The sequence below is a fragment of the Nelusetta ayraudi genome, unplaced genomic scaffold (assembly GCF_046127955.1).
Source record: "Nelusetta ayraudi isolate G7.1 ecotype Tasmania unplaced genomic scaffold, CSIRO-AGI_Nayr_v1 ptg000013l, whole genome shotgun sequence".
Lineage (NCBI taxonomy): Eukaryota > Metazoa > Chordata > Actinopteri > Tetraodontiformes > Monacanthidae > Nelusetta > Nelusetta ayraudi.
Genome location: NW_027466063.1, coordinates 250,838 through 271,802, shown reverse-complemented (window position 1 = coordinate 271,802; position 20,965 = coordinate 250,838). Strand labels below are relative to the sequence as shown.

General features: G+C 43.8%; 2 protein-coding genes, 1 long non-coding RNA gene and 2 other non-coding genes across 6 annotated transcripts; 1 reads left to right on the top strand and 4 right to left on the bottom strand.

Moving 5' to 3' along the window:
- Window positions 1-1,950: 1,950 nt before the first annotated feature.
- On the bottom strand, window positions 1,951-9,340 carry ncl (nucleolin). Of its 2 annotated transcripts, none has more exons than XM_076022601.1 (16): window positions 9,183-9,340; window positions 8,021-8,122; window positions 7,763-7,883; window positions 7,107-7,226; window positions 6,496-6,764; window positions 6,142-6,292; window positions 5,978-6,058; window positions 5,667-5,790; window positions 5,015-5,151; window positions 4,773-4,899; window positions 4,523-4,659; window positions 4,283-4,412; window positions 3,896-4,041; window positions 3,568-3,694; window positions 2,834-3,135; window positions 1,951-2,724 (listed from the first exon to the last, which is right to left on the bottom strand). In XM_076022601.1, exons 1-16 carry the CDS (start codon window positions 9,198-9,200, stop codon window positions 2,660-2,662), a joined length of 2,157 nt encoding a protein of 718 aa, XP_075878716.1. In that variant the 5' UTR covers window positions 9,201-9,340; the 3' UTR covers window positions 1,951-2,659. The 2 variants fall into 2 exon arrangements, with proteins under 2 accessions (XP_075878716.1, XP_075878717.1); XM_076022602.1 differs by having other exon boundaries at window positions 5,978-6,049.
- LOC142886067 (small nucleolar RNA SNORA57) lies at window positions 5,339-5,477 on the bottom strand. Its single transcript, XR_012926368.1, has one exon. It is a non-coding gene; the product is annotated as a small nucleolar RNA SNORA57 (small nucleolar RNA).
- LOC142886066 (small nucleolar RNA SNORA57) lies at window positions 6,851-6,989 on the bottom strand. Its single transcript, XR_012926367.1, has one exon. It is a non-coding gene; the product is annotated as a small nucleolar RNA SNORA57 (small nucleolar RNA).
- Window positions 9,341-9,379: 39 nt separating the features above from the next.
- LOC142885863 (uncharacterized) lies at window positions 9,380-15,138 on the top strand. The gene is made up of 2 exons (XR_012926345.1): window positions 9,380-9,551; window positions 15,092-15,138. It is a non-coding gene; the product is annotated as an uncharacterized LOC142885863 (long non-coding RNA).
- nppc (natriuretic peptide C) lies at window positions 14,589-17,968 on the bottom strand. The gene is made up of 3 exons (XM_076022605.1): window positions 17,702-17,968; window positions 16,417-16,710; window positions 14,589-15,138 (listed from the first exon to the last, which is right to left on the bottom strand). Exons 1-2 carry the CDS (start codon window positions 17,792-17,794, stop codon window positions 16,438-16,440), a joined length of 366 nt encoding a protein of 121 aa, XP_075878720.1. The 5' UTR covers window positions 17,795-17,968; the 3' UTR covers window positions 14,589-15,138; window positions 16,417-16,437.
- Between the last annotated feature and the right edge of the window lie 2,997 nt (window positions 17,969-20,965).

Here is a 20,965-nt window from a genome sequence, read left to right as displayed (position 1 = left end):
GACAAAGAGGAGTGTTGAAAGACACAAAGCACGAGTGACACGCAGTAAACATTAATGTCTCTATTGGCAAAGAAACGTGAGGTCCACAGTGCCCTGTGTCCTTTTGCAATTACTAGAACAGCACAATGGGGCCATTTCAGATGGGGTTACCTTTTGATGAACTTGTTACCACGGTAATTTGGTTTTGGTCCTACAGAGGTCTGGTCGAGACTGATCTCAACTTAAAGTCCTTTAGGCGCAGGAATCGAACTCATTTTTACCCTTTTTTGTGCCTCTTTTGCAAGATAAGCTATCACTGACGTCTATTTGCCAGAGGTTTAAACTTCAAAGTGGCGGCATGCGAGGCGACAGGGAGGTGAGACACAATTTGCCTTTTCGGAACGAGGGTCAAACTCCATTGATATGCGGGCCGTAAGGGAAAAGTGCTGTTTATCTGCCGACGCTCACTTGACGAATCCTGCCAGGCGTAAGCAAGCGTTCCCGGTAGCCCTGTATTTTTTTCTTTCCTTCCAAAAGCCTCGACATCCCACTTCCCTCTCGTGTTACGAAAGCTGTGGGTCGCCATGAAAAATGAGGCAATTCCTCAAGACAATGGCACTCTACAAAGTACTGTATGTCCACTTTTCCACCGCTGCGGCTGCTATAAAGGGAGACTTCTGAGGAACTCCATGACAAATTTGGAGACGTAAAACCATAGAAACTACTGTAGTTCACAGGTCACTCTAAATGGCCAACACAGCGCCGTGACCTGTGTAGGATGAGGAAGTGGCACTGAATCCCTGGATAAAGGTGACCAGTTTTGTTCTCATCACCCCCTCCAGCCCAGGCACCTTGAGAGACAAAGGTCCCTGTTCAGCTCCTGGGGCAACGAGCTGACAGCAGACTGCCGCCTCCTGTCTGGTAGTGCGACTGACTGAAACCTGCTCAGCAGCTCAGGTTCACCGGCTGATCAAGTCCCCTCCCCACTTCACATCTACTCATCAGGCGTAAGCGCGTGACCTTTAATCTGCGAGTGGCTTTACTTGGATAGTTCCAGAGGTCTGTCATAAAAGAAAGAAAGAAGCCAATTACTGCATTTTAACACCTTTACAAACGACGAGAAGTTCTCTTTTGTGGGCCAGGATGCTACCACAGTGCCATAAAAGTCACTTCCCGGCTCTCTGCATTCACCCAAAGGTTTACGAGCTCGTCAACAAATGGGTTTCGCAAAGCGATATACAGGTGCCAACTAATTGCAAGTCAGTGGCAAATAAGAGGTGGAAAAAGACTGACCCTTCAGGTTTCAAATTAAAAGGTGAATATAAAAAGAAATGATGGCAACGAAGTGTTTTCAGGTCATTGACCTCTCGCCATATTCAAACAATAAAGCTACTTCATAGGTCCTATACTGTAGTGATTTTCAGACTAATAACTGCTAAAATAGTGGAAAACCTACCACACACACTGGATACAAATTAAACTTCTGAGTAAATGTGGCATATTTACCACCGTTTATTTCTGTGACCCATCCTTTCTTTGTTTACAGCCTCCTGCAAAATACCGAGTACTGCCCTCCAGCTGAAACCAACCAACACTGGCTAATTTCTTGAATTTACCCCACTGAGTAGAGCTCTGACTATTTCCAAAAGCACTTTGCTTAGTTGTTAAGTCTTTCTATGATTTTGCCTAATGATGGCAAAAAAAAAAAAAAAAAAGTCTATCTGGCCATAAAGCACCACCTTCAAAGAAATACAAAGACGCGCCCGTCTTTTCCACTGCTCAACCCTGCCACCTGGCGGACAAAAGACACATCAGCAACTTTTTTCGTTGGGTTCGAAGACGCGCTGCTCCCTTTGTCAAAATTACTTTTCGCTTTCCCTCTACCAATTTTCTGACTTTCTCCCTCTGCCTGCTCATACTTCAATGATTGAGACACACAATTTAACAAGTACGCATTTAAAAATCACCACCTACAGTTTTTCATTTATTTGAAAATCTTGTGATTTTCATATGGGAAAGAAATTAGTCAAAGCACTACAAATATTTTATGTTACATTCACAAGAGGCATTTCATCCTCTGTGACACACACTTTGCCCCTTAAACCAAACTCGCGGAACACTGCCAGATCTCTTCACAACTGCGGAACACTGACCCACATCTTCTATCAAAATGTTTTGCACATTACAGTAAAACTTGGCTCCTAAAGCAAAATTAATGACAAAAAAATAAAAACACATGATACAGGTGTAATTTCTTTTTACAAAAAGGTAAAATGAAATCATACAAACAGTTTAAATTTACACAATGTATCCGACGGGAAAAAAAAAAAAGACGCAAAAACCAAGCTTTTAGCCCCTCCCCCCCTCCCCTAACATTTAATTCACTTTACAGACCCTACTCATGACACTCCTGTGGAAAAAAACAAAACAAAAACAAACAGATGTAGGGTAAGAGGTGTGGGCTTGCATTCGGGACATTCAGTTCTAACACAAAGCACTTTAAAAGGTCAAAAGTACCTGCGTGGCACAAGAGTGGGGGAAGGTCTGATGGGTCTAAACAAAGGGCTAAAATGCCCATGAACAGTTAAATATATATCAGTGATGCTTTCTGGAATGTCCAAAAGCTCTGAAAAAACAGATGAAACGAGAGTCCATTCAAAAAGTAAAACGGGCTGAAGGTTTAGTCGTCGAATTTGATTTTCTTCCCCTGCGGTTTGGCTCCGAATCCTCCACCACCTCGTCCACCTAAATGACGAGAAACAACCACTCATTGAATTCATCTGGTTTAAACAACGATTTGAGTAGTTAAAAAAAACAAACAAACAAACACAAACAACCGAACAAAATCCTGTACCTCCAAAGCCGCCGCGTCCACCGCGACCGCCGCCTCGAGGGCCTCCTCTCCCTCTGCCGCCGAAGCCGCCGCCGCCACGGCCGAAGCCGCCGCGTCCTCCCCTGCCGCCGCCCCCACGGCCGCCGAATCCACCGCCGAATCCGCCGCCAAATCCACCGCCGCGGCCTCCGCGGAAGCCGCCGCCCTCGCCCTTGGGCTTGGCGTAGTCCAGGGTGACCTTGCTGCCGTCAACCTCCCCGTCGTCCATGGCCTCCTTGGCAGCTTTGCAGTCGTCCTCGTTGTCAAAGTCCACAAAGCCGAAGCTGCATGGTTAGAGGGACAAGTTTAGTTTGAAAACCGTGGGTGGGTGGGAGAAAATGTTTTCATTTGTTACAAAAATAATATTGGAACACAAGTGTTCAGTAGTCACAGTCAGATGAGGTTTGCATTTTGTTTTGGTCTCCTTACTACTACTACTACTACGACTACTACTAGTACTACTACTAGTACCACTACAGTGCATTAGCTATGAAACCAAGACACAGCACTGATAAACCGACGATGTTCCAATTTTAATGCTCCTTTGTTTCGCATCAGACATGGGCAGCTTCCACCGAGGCAGCAGCCTGTTTAACTGCGAGGATGCTCTGCTTCTTAGGTGACTCCGCTCGCTGTCACTGGAGGGTGGACAGAGCGGCGTTCACAAGAAGCACGAAAGGCTGCGGAGGGCGGCACCAGCGACTGGACCCACTCACCCCTTGGATGAGCCAGTGTCCCTGTCTGTGACGATCCTGGCTCCTACGGAGTTGTCAAACGCCTCCCTGAGGGTCTGGTCTGTTGTGTCCTCAGACAGACCTTTGACGAAGAGCGTTTTGGTTGGCCCTGGTGTAGAGAGAGGGAGAGAGAGGGAGCACAATACATGGTGAAACTCTATCCACCACGAGGATTACAAGCAGAGAGGCCAAACGTTTACAATGACCAGATCAGGACTTGACTATCTTAAATTCTTCAAGGAATGTCAGGAAGATCATGCAGTCATCACATCTGGTCCCACCAGATACTTCAAAAGTTTGACCTTCTTACCTGAGTTTCCTCTGCCGCCGTCATTGCCCCGACCGCTCTGCTGGCTGTACTCCAGCCGGATTGAGCGGCCTTCGATGTCTGAGTTGTTGAGGTTCTCCAGCGCGTCCTTCGCGTCGTCTGTGCTTTCGAACTCCACGAAAGCAAAACTGAAGACACGGAAAGATGCGTTGTCAGGGGAGACGTGTTCGGACGATTCCCGTCGACCGCTTGTACGTGTTGCACAGCCGACGCTGGCGCAGCACCCGCGCACGCAGGGTGAGCTTCAGTCGCCGGAGTGCGGTGGCTCTGCTTCTCGTGCGAATCCGTACATAATCACGGTTGGGATTAAGAGGAGCTCATGAGAAGGGGACATTTTCTGACGGAGACTTGTGCAGCACAGACACTCACCCTTTAGGTCTGCCGTCCCTCTGTGGAATCCTGATGGAAACGGCTTTTTCAAACGTGGACTGCAGGACCTCCTCTGTGGCACTGAAGGCCAGATTGTTTACGACGAGGGTTTTATTGGCCTGCCCGAACGCTGTGGAGACAAAGCGGCAGACTGGATTAGAAAAGTGCATCGGCTGGACTTCATAGTCAGTCGTCGGTGGATTTTTACGGCCACAGAGTTTACAGCGGTGTAGAATTTACCTGCAGGCTTGCCCCCTTTCTGGCTTTTCTCTCCGACAAAGTCGACCATGATGGACCGTCCCTGCACGTCAATTCCCTGGGCCTCCTCCAGCATCTTCTCGGCATCAGCCTCTGATTTGAACTCAATGTAGGCAATGCTGGCAACAGAATTTTAAAGAAATAAGTAAACGTGCCATGACACAAATCTGTCTTGGATCTGCCATCTTTGATAATAAGGTCTACAAAATAATAAAAAAAAAAACCCTCTTACCCTCGGTTTGATCCATTCTGGCCTGCAGGCACCCGGACATCGACAGCATCCTCAAAAACCTCCTTCAGGTCGTCCACCGTGGCGGAGAATGGAAGGTTTTTGACGAACAATGTCTTTGCATCTCTCTCTGTGGGACAAAAGTGAACACTATTAGAAAAGCAAGAGTGGAAACATCTTTTCTCAGCCTTCTATATGTGAATAGGGAACTACTACTAGAGTCCAGAGTGGTAGTGTGGCAGCACCTTTCTTGCCCTCCTGGCTGCTCTCCTTGGATCGGGGCATGTCGAGCTTCAGCTCTTGACCCAAAACCTTCTTGCCGTTCAGCTCCAACGCCTTTGTCCTGTCCTCCTCTGATGCAAATTCGACGTAGCCAAACTTCCTGTTGAGACGAGTCATGCGAGAACATTGAGTTACCATTTCAAGAGGGGGAAAGCAGCTCCTCCACCTCTATGCGTTTTTCTCTGCTTCTGACCCGTCATCATGCAAATTGACCCAAGTGACAATCAAGCACATGATGTTGAAACTGAAACGTCATTATTGCCAGAATATAAACTCCCGACAAAACTCAATGTCACAGCGATTGAGGATAGAACCGGCAGATGGCAAAACTCGCCGGCACCGAAGACATAGCGCTGCATTTGATTTTCCTCCGTACATTACACGCATGAGTACCACACAAACTACATGCATGCCAAGAAATGGAGGGTGCTGAACTTCATTAGGCTCAAATAAATCTCATCACTTAGTGGCGTGTGACTTACAGCCAAATGAAAACCACAAACTACAGTTTTCTTATTTTCTTTTTGAACACATCAACTGCACCCATTATTATGAATCAATGGCGTAAAACAAACAGCAGTTCCTTCCTTCCTTATGCTGCGTATATTCACTTACTTGGATCCTCCTAACCGAACTTCTGACACCTCAACGTCGTTCTTTGTGAAGAACTTCTTCAGGGCTTCTTTGAGTTCGTCAAAGTCCTTGTTGGAGTTCAGGTTTCCAGCAAACAGGCAGAACCCTGACAAATAGAAAAAAGACAATTTGAATTTGAATTAAAAATTACATTTGTTTTATCGTTTGATCATGTGCATATTTAACAGCTATATCAGATTTAAGTAGAATAAAAAAAAAAACCCATACAAGCACATGCAAATCAACGTTGAATGTTGTTTGTCATAACAAGCGGAGCTTAAATGCTTTCTTACCTTCACCATCAGATTTTGCCTTCTTGGCAGGTGGCGTTTCTTTATTTCCGGCCGCCTTCCTCTTCGCAGGGGCTGGGCTTTCTGGAGACAGAAGATTCATCTTAAAATTGAAAGTTTTACGTTGGAATAAGAAAAGCTGTTCAAGTGGGGAAAAGCAAACCCACCCTCTTCCTCATCCTCCTCATCGTCGTCTTCTTCATCATCGTCGTCATCATCCTCGTCCTCCTCCTCTGACTCTTCCTTGGCTTTCACCATGCCTGCTTTCTTTGCTTTGGCGGCTGCAGGAGCAGGAGTGGTGTCCATCTCCTCTTCAGAGTCTATGGAAATGCAAACCTATTTTTTTAGACGTTTTTCTTGGACAGGCTATAAAACCTCAAACAGAACAAGGGCGCTAGCATCAGATCTTTTTAAAAGGTGACATCACACAACATCAGTATTAAGTCCCTTGTGATCATCATGTATGCTCATTTTTAAATGTAGCACGTAAACCAATGCATAAAAACGGACCAAATTTAGAGCCTACCATCTTCGTCATCGTCATCCTCCTCGTCTTCCGACTCCTCTTTGGCAGCCTTAGCTTTCGGAGCTTGCTTAGCTGCAGCTGCCTTCTTGGGAGGAGGTGCCTCTTCCTCGGATTCATCTTCATCCTCGTCTTCTTCAGAGGACTCGGCTGCAGGCTTTGCTTTTGCAGCGGCCTTAGCAGGAGCCTTGGCAGCGGGCTTGGCTGCCGGCTTAGCGGCAGGCTTGGCTGCTTTCTTGGGTGGTGGGGCCTCTTCTTCTGACTCATCTGAAATATGACAGAAATGACAATCAAGCACATGATGTTGAAACTGAAACCTCATTATTGCCAGAATATAAACTCCCGACAAAACTCAATGTCACAGCGATTGAGGATAGAACCGGCAGATGGCAAAACTCGCCGGCACCGAAGACATAGCGCTGCATTTGATTTTCCTCCGTACATTACACGCATGAGTACCACACAAACTACATGCATGCCAAGAAATGGAGGGTGCTGAACTTCATTAGGCTCAAATAAATCTCATCACTTAGTGGTGTGTGACTTGTGGCCAAATAAAAACTACATTTTAAACGTTTTCTCGATGGCAGCAAACAGTTCAAGGTTTACCATCATCTTCGTCATCATCGTCAGATTCCTCTGCCTTGGCGGGGGCTGCCTTTGCTTTAGCGGGTTTTGCTTTTGCTGGGGTCTTTTTGGGAGGGGGGGCCTCCTCTTCAGACTCCTCCTCTGTGGGTTCAACAATTTCCAATCTTAAAACACATTTTACTATAGGAATATATAGTATGTATGATTACATAACGGAAATTTCCGTATGGCATCACACGCAAACATTATCCAACCACGGTGTGCATAGCCAAGCTTTTCTAAACTCACAAGTCGTGGAGCTATAATGCCCACAATTTACATTGTACTAAAGAAAAATAATTGGATTATATTTATTCAGAATGTTTCCAGTTAATTTAATAAAAAATGCAATACAATAAATCCAGGACAATGAATAAATAGAGATAGAGTAGAAAGACACCCAAATCACAGAACTTAGGTTAGGGGGATAATCACAGGTCATTTAAAACGGGGGGTGTGGGGGGTGATAGTGTCGTTTGACAGGCCAAAAGGAGAACTTTTTGAACACATTTTTTTTTTTATTAAAAAGGGTTAAATCACATTGAACAAATTCCACAACACAGGCTGTATTATTGTTTAATAAACATTCAGATCGCGTATAAGAAAATGTTTGCATATATTTGGCTATCAGAACTCACCAGAGTCGTCATCACCGTCATCTTCGCTTTCTGCCTTTTTGGCAGCTCCATTTTTAACAGCTGATGCCGCTTTAGCCGCCTTGGCTGGTGTGGCTTTCTTCACAGCTTTTGGTGGAGGAGTCTGTTTCAAAATCAAACAACGAAAAGCAACTGTCAAGATCGCTCAATGATTGATATTCATTAAGTCTTGCAACTGTCAAGGTGTTAAAACAAAAGTTCGATAAGACGTTGAATGAGACAAACTCAAAAATGCCATACCTCCTCTTCCACATCACTGCTTTCCTCTTCACTGGATTCCTCTTCAACTTGTTTAGGTGGAGGAGGGGCTTTTTTCTTCGTAACCGCTTGCTTATTTGTTGCCTGTAAATGGTGAGATTATTAAGAAAAAACAAAGAAAAAAAACACCCCAAGAATAAAGTTTCCAGCACATTAAAAAATTAGGAAATAAAAATGAGTTATTTGCCGAATTTGTTCTAACACACACCTAGTTTAATGAAGTAAAGTACTTGTAAAATAACTTGAAAAGATGTATAATCTTTCTGCCGTATGGTAATTATAGTGACCAACTATTCACTATAATGGTGAACATAGGTGTAATATATGGCGCGAAGCATGCCTTCCACAATTTACTGACCCTATACCTCGTGCGTCACACTGAGCAGACGCACAACCCACGTGGAGCTCGTGAAGACGTGCCTCTAGCACGTCGGCTAACTACACGTTAGCATGCGAGCATTTTAAGCACATGCTTTGCCAATGTGGCAAGTGCGCAAAGTAGTGAAGCAGCAAAAGCCCCGAAAATAAGGCCAAGAGCGTAAAAACGGGGCTATTAATAAGTCGCACTTCGAGGGAACTAATTTTTCCCTGCAGTCTGCTTCATACAGCGCTAATGCTAACATCCATCTTGCACATTAGCACCCATGTGCATACGTTCGCTATAACCTGCATACAAGAAAAGTAATTACGACCGAAATCCATTTTAAATCGCAAAATGGAACGGGCCTGTAACGCTAAGTAATCCGGCTCGTCCTTTACGCAGCGTTTCACTCAAAGCTTAAATCGAGAGCGCGCATGAATGCCATCTTGAATAGTACAGGAAACGTTAGCAGGCCAGAAAAGCCATCACAGCGCTAACTAACATGGAGGACGGGGAAAACGTACCACACGGGCGCAGTTCCGCTACTGCTTTTTTTTTTTTTTTTGAGGCCGAGCCAATTTTCACAGAGAGCATTATAATAATGCCGCGACGTCAACAACGACGCATTATCGGTAAACACTGCAGCGCTGTCAGATTTCATTATTTCTTTTCATCATCTTTTTGAACGCATCAACTTCAGCAGGAAGGCCTCGTGCATTAATACGAATCAATGGCGTAAGCACTAAAACAAACACACCCGCGGAAAAAAAAAATAGGCCTTACCTTTGCTAGTTTCACCATGGTGCCGCCGTGTGTGTTTCAAAGAAACACGAGAAGCTGGACGTGTAAAGAGAAATAACAAGATTGCTAACACACACACACGTGGCTCAACCCGATCGGGGGGACATTGGACAGAAAAGACAGCTAAGTTGAAGACGGGCTCCTTACACGCTCTCTTGTACCGCGCGTTCACGTCGACCCACCCACATGACCGTCGCCACCAATCACAAGTTAGTATATTTGCATCGTGACCGCGCCTCGCCCACACCGAAGAAATGAGCACAAGAAAGAAGGAGGGAGAAAAACAAAGTGGACCAAGTGAACTCTCGCGATGATATCGTTCTCCAAACGATGTTACTCTAGAGGGCTCAAGTAAGTTGAGAAAAAGATCTCTATGTATGTATGTATGTAATATATATATGTATAACTTTCAAGACACGAAACACTTTATGTACCGCGTGATTCCTAAAAGCTGTCGATGTAGATGTGTAGACACACAGTTTCTGTGTCTTCTCAGAACAAAGCACTTCTGTGTCCCATGCAGCTGTCCACAAACCACGCGTTCTTGTGCCAGTTGCCATCACACATCAACCACGTGTGAGCAACCTGGTGGAAATCTGCACGTTGTTTCCACCACCTGGTTTCCCCCCCCCTTCCTCCACCACTTTCACACTGAGAACGAAACTTTGACAACAAACTGTCTCGCTTAACCAGAACAATGTGAAATTTAGGAGAATAAACTCGCAAATTCAGTCTTCACAACAGTAAAGTCGCACATTAACGAGAGACCAGTTCACAGCACAACTTCCAAAGTATATATGGAAGCAACTGAGGCCGAGCACATGTAGGAAGTAGGTGTTGAGGCTTGTAAAGATATACATTTACAAGAGTGAAGGTTTACATTTATGGGAATAAAATTGTAAATTTGTTATTATGGAAACAAAGTTATAAGTTCTACTCATAATGATGATATAGTAAGTTAATTATTGAAGATGATGAGCATAGATAGCAAAGATATGAGAGATAAGATCGTTTTAAAATGAGAAGAATAAGAACGGTTTGCATTGAAGTTGTAAATCAAAATAAATGATGACAAATTCACAAGGATCAAGTAAATCAAAGTTTCCTATCTCATAAAGTTATGCCGACAAAGTGTGTCCGTGTATGTTTTTGTGGTCAACTTCAGCGTCTCCCTATAATGCGTGACGCCGTCTGCTCTTTCCTAGGTAGCGTCTGTCCCGTCTGCTGTCACGTTTCTCAACACACACATCTCCCCACGCCACTCGTTTGTCGTCGCCATAAGCAGGAACTGGACACGGTGGGATCCTCCCTCCTACGACACATACACATAATTTTGTTTGTGTCTTTGTGTGTTACAAGGCAGAGGAATCAGGAGATTGAAGGATGACAATGTAGCAGCTGCACTGCTGGTGCTTTAGAATGCTACACGTAAGTTGAACAATCATAAATGTTGTGTTGCACCTTTTATTGACTGTCTAAAGCACCTGATACATACTGTCTACAACATCTACATGGCTGGATCAACAGTCCATGAAGGGGCTGTTGTGAGACCACTGCGAGGGCTCATTGACGCAGTTTTGCCAGAGGGTTATAATACGTAATCTGTACAACAGAATTTGCAAAGCAGATGATATAAGGATACCAGCTTATGTTGCTGGCTCTTCTCTCTGTCCAGCCATCGCACTTAGAGTGATCGGATGACCTGAAAGAGTCAGGAATTCCGTAGAAAATCCAAGTCTTCCAGTGTTGATTTGTAGGCGACTTGACACACATGCATGTTTTTGGACTGTGGGAAGAAGCCGGAGAAGCCGGAGAGAACCCACGCAGACAGAGGGAGAACAGGGCAAACTCCACACAGAAAGGTCCCAGGCCTGGAATCGAAGCCCGGACCTTCTTGCTGTGAGGCGGCAGCGCAAACCACTGCACCATGTAGAAATAAAATAAAAAAAAACATTTTAGGAGACATGACAGAAAAAGTATTTAGTTTTACTTTCACTGTGTTCAAATAATAATAATATGAAAAAAAAACAATAAATAGAACCTTTATTGAACAAACCCATATCTTTATAAAAAAAAAATGTGGCATATTTAATCACATACAATCCACCTTGAGGCACTTCTTGTCCCCCTGAGCAGATTTCAATAATACCAGCCCACTTAGGCAATAAGCTCATAGCACCACACAGAGGCAGCATTGCATTTTACAACCCTTGCTTCTTTCAAGTAGGGAGAGAGAGAGAGTGTGGGAGAGAGGGAGAGAGGGAGAGAGAGAGTGGGGGGGAGGGGGGCAGGTTGATCTCAGGCAGCTGAGATCAACCTGCCTGTTCTCTGTATTCTGGACCAAAAAGTTACAATGGTTGTATGTCGTGCCATTGACATTTAAACTTTTCTTCTGGGTAAAATAACAACTTTAGATGATATCGGAAAAAAGCAAGTCAGACCCTGGGAACATGGCCTGTTCATGGTTCAGTTAAAGGGCCACTATTGTGCCAAATTCACAGCACCATTGGCTTTATAGACTTTAAACCAATAACTTCAAATGTTGTTTTCACGGTGTGTGGAGTGCAGTGCAGGACTGAGAATGAACACTGACACGTGGGGGTAAATTTATATAAAAAAATTATAATGTGCTTCATCTTAACAGTCATATCACAAATTTAGCAGTGATTGCCGGCTATGTTTTTCTGGCATACAGTAAAAGGCTCCACAGCAACATAATTACATCTTTCAGTCACTGTTTTGTTTTAACGCTGTTACTGTTTATACAGTGAATTAAAAAGGAATCAGTGTTTTGTGCTCAGAGAAGGAAAAATGCTGTCCACTCACTGCTGTTTAGCTGGAAACGACTCAGTTGATTCATGTTAATAAACAAAATTCACAGGGAGAGTAAAAAAAAAAAAGATGCATCCTGGGATTTTAGGTCAGGAAGAATCTTCATCATTGCATGAAAATGCACATTCATTTCTGGGCGGCCGTCCAAAACGCAACTGATGAATATTAACTAGAAGTTGTAAATTGCTGTTAAAAGCACACAGCGCTAAATCTTAATGCCACTTTTTGTTTGCCAAAGTTTGCATCACTTCTAATGCAGTTACACTTAATACAAAAAAAACGTGCCTGCTGTTGCAAGTCAGTGAGTGCAAATGTTGAGCATCCAGGCATTGGCTCCAGCAGCAGACACAGGCAGTGCTGCACATTTTCTCCCACCGTCGCGTTGTTTAATGTTTTTTAATAGTCCGTAAAGTTCTTTAAGTGACCATAATCAATGGTACCTCTAGATATTGTTCATTAATTGAAAAATCTGTTAGTAGTAAGTTACAGTTAAGTTAAAAAAAAGAAATGACTGCAATTTAGGCTTGTAGAACTGAAATATGTGACAAAAGAACAACTTTTAGTTAGAACTGCTCAATGATTATCAAAAATCATCCTTCAAAAACTAAAATGATTTTAAATATACTGCTATCATTTAAAAACTAAGTAAAGAAGTTTAAGTGTGGTGTTAATTCATTAATTTGTATCTCAGATGTTTGAAAAAGGATGCTATTGTAAGCAAATCTATTTGAATTGGGGTGTGAGGAGTCTGACGCAACACTGGCGTTTATGAAGTCTTCTTTACTTTTGCTGGTGGGTTTCAGCCTGAGAGAAGCTTTTGTCCATGTTTGGACGTCGACTGTAGGCGATGAGCAGAAAGACATATTCACTTGGGCCCGTCACAGTTATAGCGCCGCTGTTTGTTTGCGTGTGCACTTGTGTCTTCATGCCTGTTTTAACCCCTGACGTTAATTTAGGAGGCTGCCAAAGACATTTCGACAAAAGCGCGAGCAGCTGTCGTATCACAACACAAGTTGTTACTTTTATCTCCCTGGTTCATGTAAAACATTCTGTGTCCCATGGTAGCAGCGAATGTTGGTTGTGAGGATGAGTTTTCTCTTTTTCACCGGTGTACGTCTGTATCTGTGCTATCTGCAGTGCCTTTAAATTGCTTCTGAAACAGCTTCTTCAACTACGATACAACAGCAACACCTGCAACATAGAAGTAAAGAGCCTGTCAGAGGATGGTTGTGGTTGTATTCATACAACAAAATAAGACATGAATTTTCGTAGATCATATCCAGAACACATTTAAACTATGTGCAACTAGACAACTATGTCCTCTAGGGTGCACGTCGAAGTTGTCAAGTGCTTTGTAATTTCATGTCTCAGTCTTTCCTCTGACAGCACTGGGAGTGAACAGCCGCACATTAGATTACTGTAACTCCTTACTATCTCAGGGTGTCCAAATTCTTCCCTTAGAACCCTACAGTCATTTCAAAGCGCTGCTACACCTCTACTTGACAGCACATTTCACCAGTCCCAGCATCTTTACATTGGCTTCCAGTAAAATCTAGACTAGAATCAAAGATGCTCCAGATGACTAGTCTGGTTTTAAAATGATGAGATGAAGCCCCATCTCACATTGAAGACCTCATTGATCCATACCATCCTACTAGAGCCGTTAGTTCTGAGGGTGCAGGACTATTGGTTAAGTTTGTAAATCAGGAGGCAGATTTATTAATTTGGCTCCATGACTTTGGACCCATTTCCCAGCCTCAGTTCAGGGAGGCAGACCCTATCATCTCACTGCCATTCATTCACAAAGGTTATGGTTAGGATCAACTCACTGTCAGTTCAGCTGCTATAGGCCTAAACTAAGTAACTAAGTGAGATCTCTATCTCCCCCACTAGAGGGAGTGTTGAGTGCGTTTGGAGCCTCTGTCATTTTCCAACGTTGAACTCCTCCATCACCTCTTTACACAATACTGCACTTGAAAGCATATGCAAGATGGTGCTGCAGCCTCTGAGCTATCAGTCGTAAAGATTTTGCGATTTGTGTTTTTCATTTCTACATTATATTTATCTGGCTTTTTTTTTTTTAAACCCCCCCCACCCCCCCCAAAAAAAGCTCACCTTGTATTTAAACAAATTGCTATATAATAAATCTTGAAAAGCTTAACCAATTCCGTTTTTCAAAGTTGTTTCACCCATTATTCCATTGTAAACACTGCATATCTGATTTCAGTGCCTAAACCTGCTGATTTACCTACTATATAGTGATAAACCCTCTTCAGCAGGTGGAACGAGAACATTTTCCTCTCCTTTTAAGTGGTTGAATGGCTTAAAATACAGTATCAGTTTCTATGTTCTCATCTGTTTAAACTTCAATTTAACTTAATTTTATTCATATGCATAAAGCCCGATAGGTGCATTGAAACAATTCAACTTAATTTCACTTACATGTTCACTAAATGCACTGACTGAGCCCTTTTTATTTACAATTACTGTGTCGCCCTGCTGCAGAAGTGTCGCTGAAATAACTTATGAGGAAAAAGGAAAAGATCAGAGGATACGTAATGTGCACATGAAATGTTGTATTTTTTTTTTTTATCATTTTTTAAAACATTTACAACAATTTGAGACAAAGAGAAAAAAAAAAGTTACAAACAGAATTGACCTGCAGTTTGCGTCCGTCTCAAAACGTTACATAAATAAAACTCATATTATAAATATCTCTTTTTATAAACATATAAATAGTGTTTTTTTTAAACATAAATACATTTATGCAGGGGAAGATGAAGTACATAAATGTACAGCAGCAGCAACAATATACAGCTTTGCGGTTTGTAGTTTTTACACCATTGTCCACCCTCTCAAATGTTTGTATCTGTTGACCATTCATATTTTATACACATATTTATATATGTATATATATATATAACTGCATATGTAAATATTTATATGATGGGGTTTTGTAGCGTTGTCTTCTCAGAGTTGCTTTTTTTCAATGCTGGTGACTTTTGTACTGAAAATCTGTCACTTGGTGCGTTTATTTTTTATTTTGTTTTTTTCCTCAGGTGAGAACAAACTGAGCCTTCGTTATTCAAACCCATCGTCGAATGATCTGGAAGGAGGACAGAGAAGAAGAGAAGCGAGGTTAGACGGGGCATCCCAAAACAAGTCACACGACAACATTCCACTGTGTCACACGTGCATCCATCAGTTTAGATCAAAAGTCTGGCGTTACACTGGGAATCCCTCCCCCCCTGCCCTGTGTCTCCCTCTGCATGCTTTTCCTTTAAAGAAAACATCCGACACCCAATTATAACACAACACGGCCCGACTGCAGGGCAACAAAAGGGATGTTAGTTTATGAGAAACACACTCTCGCGCTCATGCCCAGTCACAGACTCACACTTTGCAGTCTGCCTCTACCACAAAAAAAGACCTCAAGCCTCAGGACTAATTGTGCGTCACCTCACTTCCTCATGACTTCATTTAGTACCACAGCCCCTTTTGTTGTTTTTCTTAAAAATTACATGGCTAAAGAGCACGGGTTTCCCGAAAAAAGGCCCCTGCCCACCGCAGGATGCCGTGTCTTTTACAATGTGTGTGTCCCCACCTCCCTGCCCCTGTGTCTCCCACCCTTCCACACTTCCTCTAAAACCTGATATGAGCTATTTGTCCATGAATGAAGCAGATGGAATCATTCATGGTGATGATGATGCACTCGAGTGCAAGGGGCAGAGGGGTGGACTCACTGAATAGCCATACATTTTTTCCCCTTACATCAGTTTACTGTGAGTTTAAGTGGGCTTTCCTGCTGTCTTAAGGGGGGTTCCTGTTAGTGGAGGGGAGGAGGTGGAGTGCGGGGGGGGGGGTTGCTGTGGGAGGCTGTTGCTGGAGTGTTGGTTGACGTTTGACCGAATCATGAGAACCGGCAGCTGAGGCCGAAGCTGCTGTTTGAAGCTCATATCTCCGTCTGAGTGGAAGTTTAACTGTGTGTTGCTCAGTTCTGCCACGGCACAGTCAACAAGAACGTCCTTCCTTCCCTGCTCATGTCTCTTAATATCTCTAATTTGAGATCTGGTGATGGGCTTGAATCAAAGTAAAAATACACCCTTGCCTGTTTTCATCGCCATCATCATTATCATCACACTTTGTCTCTTGTCCTGAACATCTCCTGAACTAAGTCCCTTTGTGACATTGTCAACCATAGATAGATAGATAGATAGATAGATAGTTGTCCGAGGCTGACAAGTTATGGTCTCTCAATTTGCTTCCAGTTTCATTTTCTAACTAATTTCTTTTCCCGTAAGCACCCTCCCAGCCCCCTCGTTTTTCTATTCCGATCTAAACATGAGGGGGAAATGGAACCATCAAGAGGTTAAACGTGACTCACCATCACAGCGCTGCACCGGTCCTAGCAACCCATGCCGCTTATGGTCCCTATCCTGTCCATTTTATGGCCGAAGCAGCCACTCCGCGACGTGGATCCCCCCTTCTTGATTCCGGATTTGTGTCTCCTGGGCGGGGGGTTGTCGTTTAGGAGGCGAGCCCACATCCCTCTGGCGCGGGTGTCCATGCGTAAATCTCGCAGTAGCCGCATCCGAGAGCGCACGGCGTCGATCCGCCTCTCCCTCTCTTCCGACTCCAGAAACTCCGCCAGCTCGTCGCCCAGCAAACTTTTAAGAGACTGGGAGACAGAAAAGGGGTAGAAAAAAACAAACCCGTCAGGCATCGCCTCGTGTAAACAAAGGCGTTAGGAGGTGATTGTAAGTCACTTTAAATAAGAGCATAACAGACCCGTTTTTAAACCACCAGTTTGCCTTCTTAAAGTGAAGGAGGTGTGAATGTGCGGCGCATCTAAGCTCATCCAAACATTTTCACAACACAGTGCAAACGGGTCAAAAGGGGGAAAAATACCCCCCCGCCCACCACCGTCTCTGCTAAGTTGATCTGCTCCCAACCAAAAACCAGCTGCCGCCCACATCCAAGTGATGCTTGAGTTACTCAAACCTTTAAGAAAAAAAAAAAAAACTCGCTTCAAATTTGTTTATTCCTCTAAGGATTTCCCGTATGGCGTGAAAATCAGCGCAACCCCTGTCACGTCTTTACATTTTCACTGCGGTGTCTTATATTATAGCAGGTGCCTGCAGCCCGCTCCTATCCTCTGTGCGCTGCACACGCTCGGATTCAAAGCCGAATTGCGAGAGTCATTTTTTTCTTTTCTTTTACTTTTGCAGCAGCTGAAATCGCCGCCAAACGCAGTCAAACAGTCAGACCGCATCAGCAAAATGCAACTTTATGCGCAAGACTTCGTTTTTCCGGTTGCCTGAATCTTAGCACATTCATTCAGACCTCTTCAAAAGTTTTGCGTCACGGATCGATTTAAAAGCACGTGTTTATGGCTTCTCGGCGCTTCAACGCCGCTCGTCAACTCCAGCTACAAGTGCTGAGGGAGATGAGCGATGGTGCGGATTTCTGGCTGAATGGTCGCAGTTTAAACAAACAAACAAACAAACAAACAAACAAATATATGGGGGAAATAAGCTGAAAACACTTTGGTGTGCGCATCAGCTGCTCAGCCCTGAAGCGGCACATCTCGACGTTTACACTGCGCAAAGGAGCAACATTAAAGTGTTAATAATAAGGGGGTAAGTGACATATAGGTGCATTCCGCTTACCTTCTGCTGCGCTTGAGATAAAGGTTTTGCTCCGATCCTGACTGAAAGCAGGGTGACCATAAGTCCACACGCCACCAGGTACGACAAGTTCATTTTGACAAAGTCTGCAGGTTTTTTCTTTTTCTTTTTTCTTTTGAGGGATTCCTCTGCGCCGAAGTTCAGACAGAGGGACGGAAGCAATCAGCCAATCAGCTGCGGCACATAAGAGGCTTCGGTCCGTCCTTTACTCCAGGGCTTCTCAAGTGCTCGTCTAACTCTGTGTATTAGTCCTCACCGCTATATAGCACAGCCCCGTGGTGATGTCATGCCAACCTGCGTAATGGTTCTCCTTCCGCGCCAACTCCCTGTTTTCTCTACCTGCCTCTGAGCGCGTCATGACGGGGATTAATTAAATGATACAGGCTCCGGTCATCGGAGGCTTTTGGGGAAATTAGATAGTCCACGAGCTATCAAACTGCCCCTTTTTTCAAATTCCCTTTGAACCCTTAGTCGTCTGGCCCGAGGTGCAGCAGCTGAAATCCCAGGCACTTTCAAAGAGCTGAGGCGCGACTTTGGCGCAGGAATGACCTCAAAGACGACCGCCGCCTGCCCTGCGGAACGTCTTAACATGGTCGTGTGCTTTGGCAGTAGAGATGGCATATTCACCTTAATGGAGGGGAATTAAAAAAAAAAAAAAAAAAATCCAAGCGAAATGACATCGTTCAGTTTTGGAGGCTTTATGACCAAATGGCGCGTCTTCAATAGACGTTAAACAAGCAAGGAACGCGCCTTTTTTTTTTTTTTTTTTTAGCCAAGCATAGCGCGCCGCTTTGCTTCTGTCTCAGTGACTTCCCTAATGCACGCAGTGCACCACGACGTAAACGTGCACACTGTGAAAATGGAATTTGCGCTCGATGGACGACGTCGACACCAAACTGGCGCATTTCAAGTTTAAACAGACTCGATATTACAGCGACCGCAGAGTGTCGTCCTTGACGGACATCCTTTACGGTGATGAAATGCAGCGCGGTCCCATTCAGACCTGTTGCATCACCTGGGCTCCGCCGTCGTGACTTGCGCAAGCACCTGCCAGGTGGATGGAGAATCTCTGGCGACAGCGCAATCTGCGCCGCTCAGCTGCTTCTTTACCTGCATTGCCTTACGTATTGGTCACGGAATCTGGTGGTTGCTCAACTGGATTTCAGGGACAAAAGGCATATTTCAGGAAAATAAAGTGATGCAAATGAAAATGGGTATCTGATGCAAGTTGACTTTTTTAAAGCTAAACTACATAAAGTAAATTCGTATCCATCCATATCCATTACTCACAGGGAAAGGGGTGTGTGCATCCTAAATTTCTAGTTCACCACGTAGGGCTCATGTATAGTGATGCACAAGCAGTCGTGCCTGCATTCACACTTTGTGAACATGAAAAGTCTCCATCACTGTCCTTATGACTGCACGTCAAGTAATGTTTAGAGTTTATGGCTTAAAGTGTTAATGCTGCCGTGCTATTTTTTTTTTTTTTCTGTTTCAGAATCAATAGCAGGATAAGGATGCGCACACAAGGTATACAGTAGAGGCACTCTGCCACATGTGCTTGATGTTACTATGTGGTACCACATATGTGCATGTTTAAAGTAATTTAATGTCAAGGTGTACGTCTTTATTGTTTGGAGTTACTGTTATGTTTCGACTGCAGATGGAAATGAGCTTTTAGCTAAGTCCGGTGTCACATTTATTTTGTTTATTTGGTCCCTGGCAAATAAACAGAATAAATTCAAGTTAGATTAAAGTTTCCACAGCATTATGTTTTAATGGCTAGTGCAATGGAAGCCCTTCCCAATAATCGAAAGTAAACATTCAAATGATTTTCCTTTAAATGAAAGATTTTTAGGCTGGGTCCACAGGATTATGATGGATTTTTTTTTCTCTCTCTCTCTCCAGTCCACTTCTTTCAATTTCATAACTAAGTAAAGTGAAGGAACAGCAAAGGAACAAATTAGCTGTCGACCAGATGGTTTTGACCACAGAAGATGGGAATTTACAAAACACGCTCATGTTGTTGGGTCTGGCTTTCAGTACTGAGTGACATTTCAAAACTTGTGATGGTAACTTCTAAGGTGTCTTATACACCCTAAATGACATTTTAACTTATATACACGCATTTTAAAGTCTTTACTTTCCAACTTTGAAAGTGTCTAGCAGCAGATTTAAAATGAACTTTATTTGGTATGAGAAAAGATTGATTGAGATTTAAACTTCAGGCGACCCTAAACAGTCAGTCAGCTGTACTGTGCTGACTGCATTTTTTTTTTTTTCTTTCACTGGTGTAATTCTGATGCAGTGTAGTTAAAAGCAGAGCTCCGCTATTGGGCAGCACCGTCTGTTTTGGAACACAGAGTGGCAGTATTTGCTGTGGCGAAAAGCAAACCAGTCTCTCTGCCACAACTTCGATGGATCAATACCACTTTGTAAAAAACGAAATCACCGTCCACAGTGGAATGAGCAGGAGTTGCAGGACTAATCATAAGAGGGAAATCAATGATGAGCTTACTGCCAGAGTGACACAGCCAGGCCTTGCATGGATAAATAGAGTTTTGCAATCTTGCGGGTAAAGTGGAAGTGGAGAAAACTAGACGGCAGCAGTTGTGCCAGATGCAATATTGATTTAAACCTTTGCTGTAAATGTGGTTCGGTCACGCCGCCTGCCTTTGTTCACACAGCAGAAGCTGACAGAAATGGACAGTCGATTTCTCACTGTGTGGAAGCTTGTGTGAAACTTGGTGTGAGCAGACACCTTCAGGAACTGCAGTGTTTCATGACATCCTTAAAGTGGCAATACACAATTTTCATCATTGTCAGGTTTAAGGTAATGAAAACTTAGTGGCTCTATTGGGTTTTTTTTTCCATCTGGGGCGACAGTTCCATGTCACACTCCCGCTCTGTCTGTTGATTGGAGGGATTTTCTCCAACTAAAACTAGAACTTTTTACCATGTCATGTTTTTAAGGGGACCATTAACAGTGTCGGACCTGCACTTTCCCTGTGCTCCTCATGCTGAGGCTGACTCTCACCCCCCCCCCCCCCCCCCCATATCAGGTCCCTATTTCTTTCTCGGTTAAAAACTGAGAAATTTTCTCAGGGTTTAAAAAGAAAGCAGGGGTTAATGACTAAATCCCCTTTAAGCTGGAGAACACACTTGTGCCATATCAAGCAGAAACAGCGTGCCACCGATGTGAAAATAGAGCGTAGTGTTTCTATGAAATGATTGTGTAAGGAAAAC

Coding starts and splice junctions, on each gene's coding strand:
- ncl (XM_076022601.1), bottom strand. Junction 5,791..5,977: donor GGCAAAATCTGATGGTGAAG/GTAAGAAAGCAT, acceptor TCTATTTGTCAG/GGTTCTGCCTGTTTGCTGGA. Junction 4,042..4,282: donor AGGGACGGCAGACCTAAAGG/GTGAGTGTCTGT, acceptor CCGTGTCTTCAG/TTTTGCTTTCGTGGAGTTCG.
- nppc (XM_076022605.1), bottom strand. CDS start 17,794: ATGAACTTGTCGTACCTGGTGGCGTGTGGACTTATGGTCACCCTGCTT. Junction 16,711..17,701: donor TATCTCAAGCGCAGCAGAAG/GTAAGCGGAATG, acceptor TCTGTCTCCCAG/TCTCTTAAAAGTTTGCTGGG.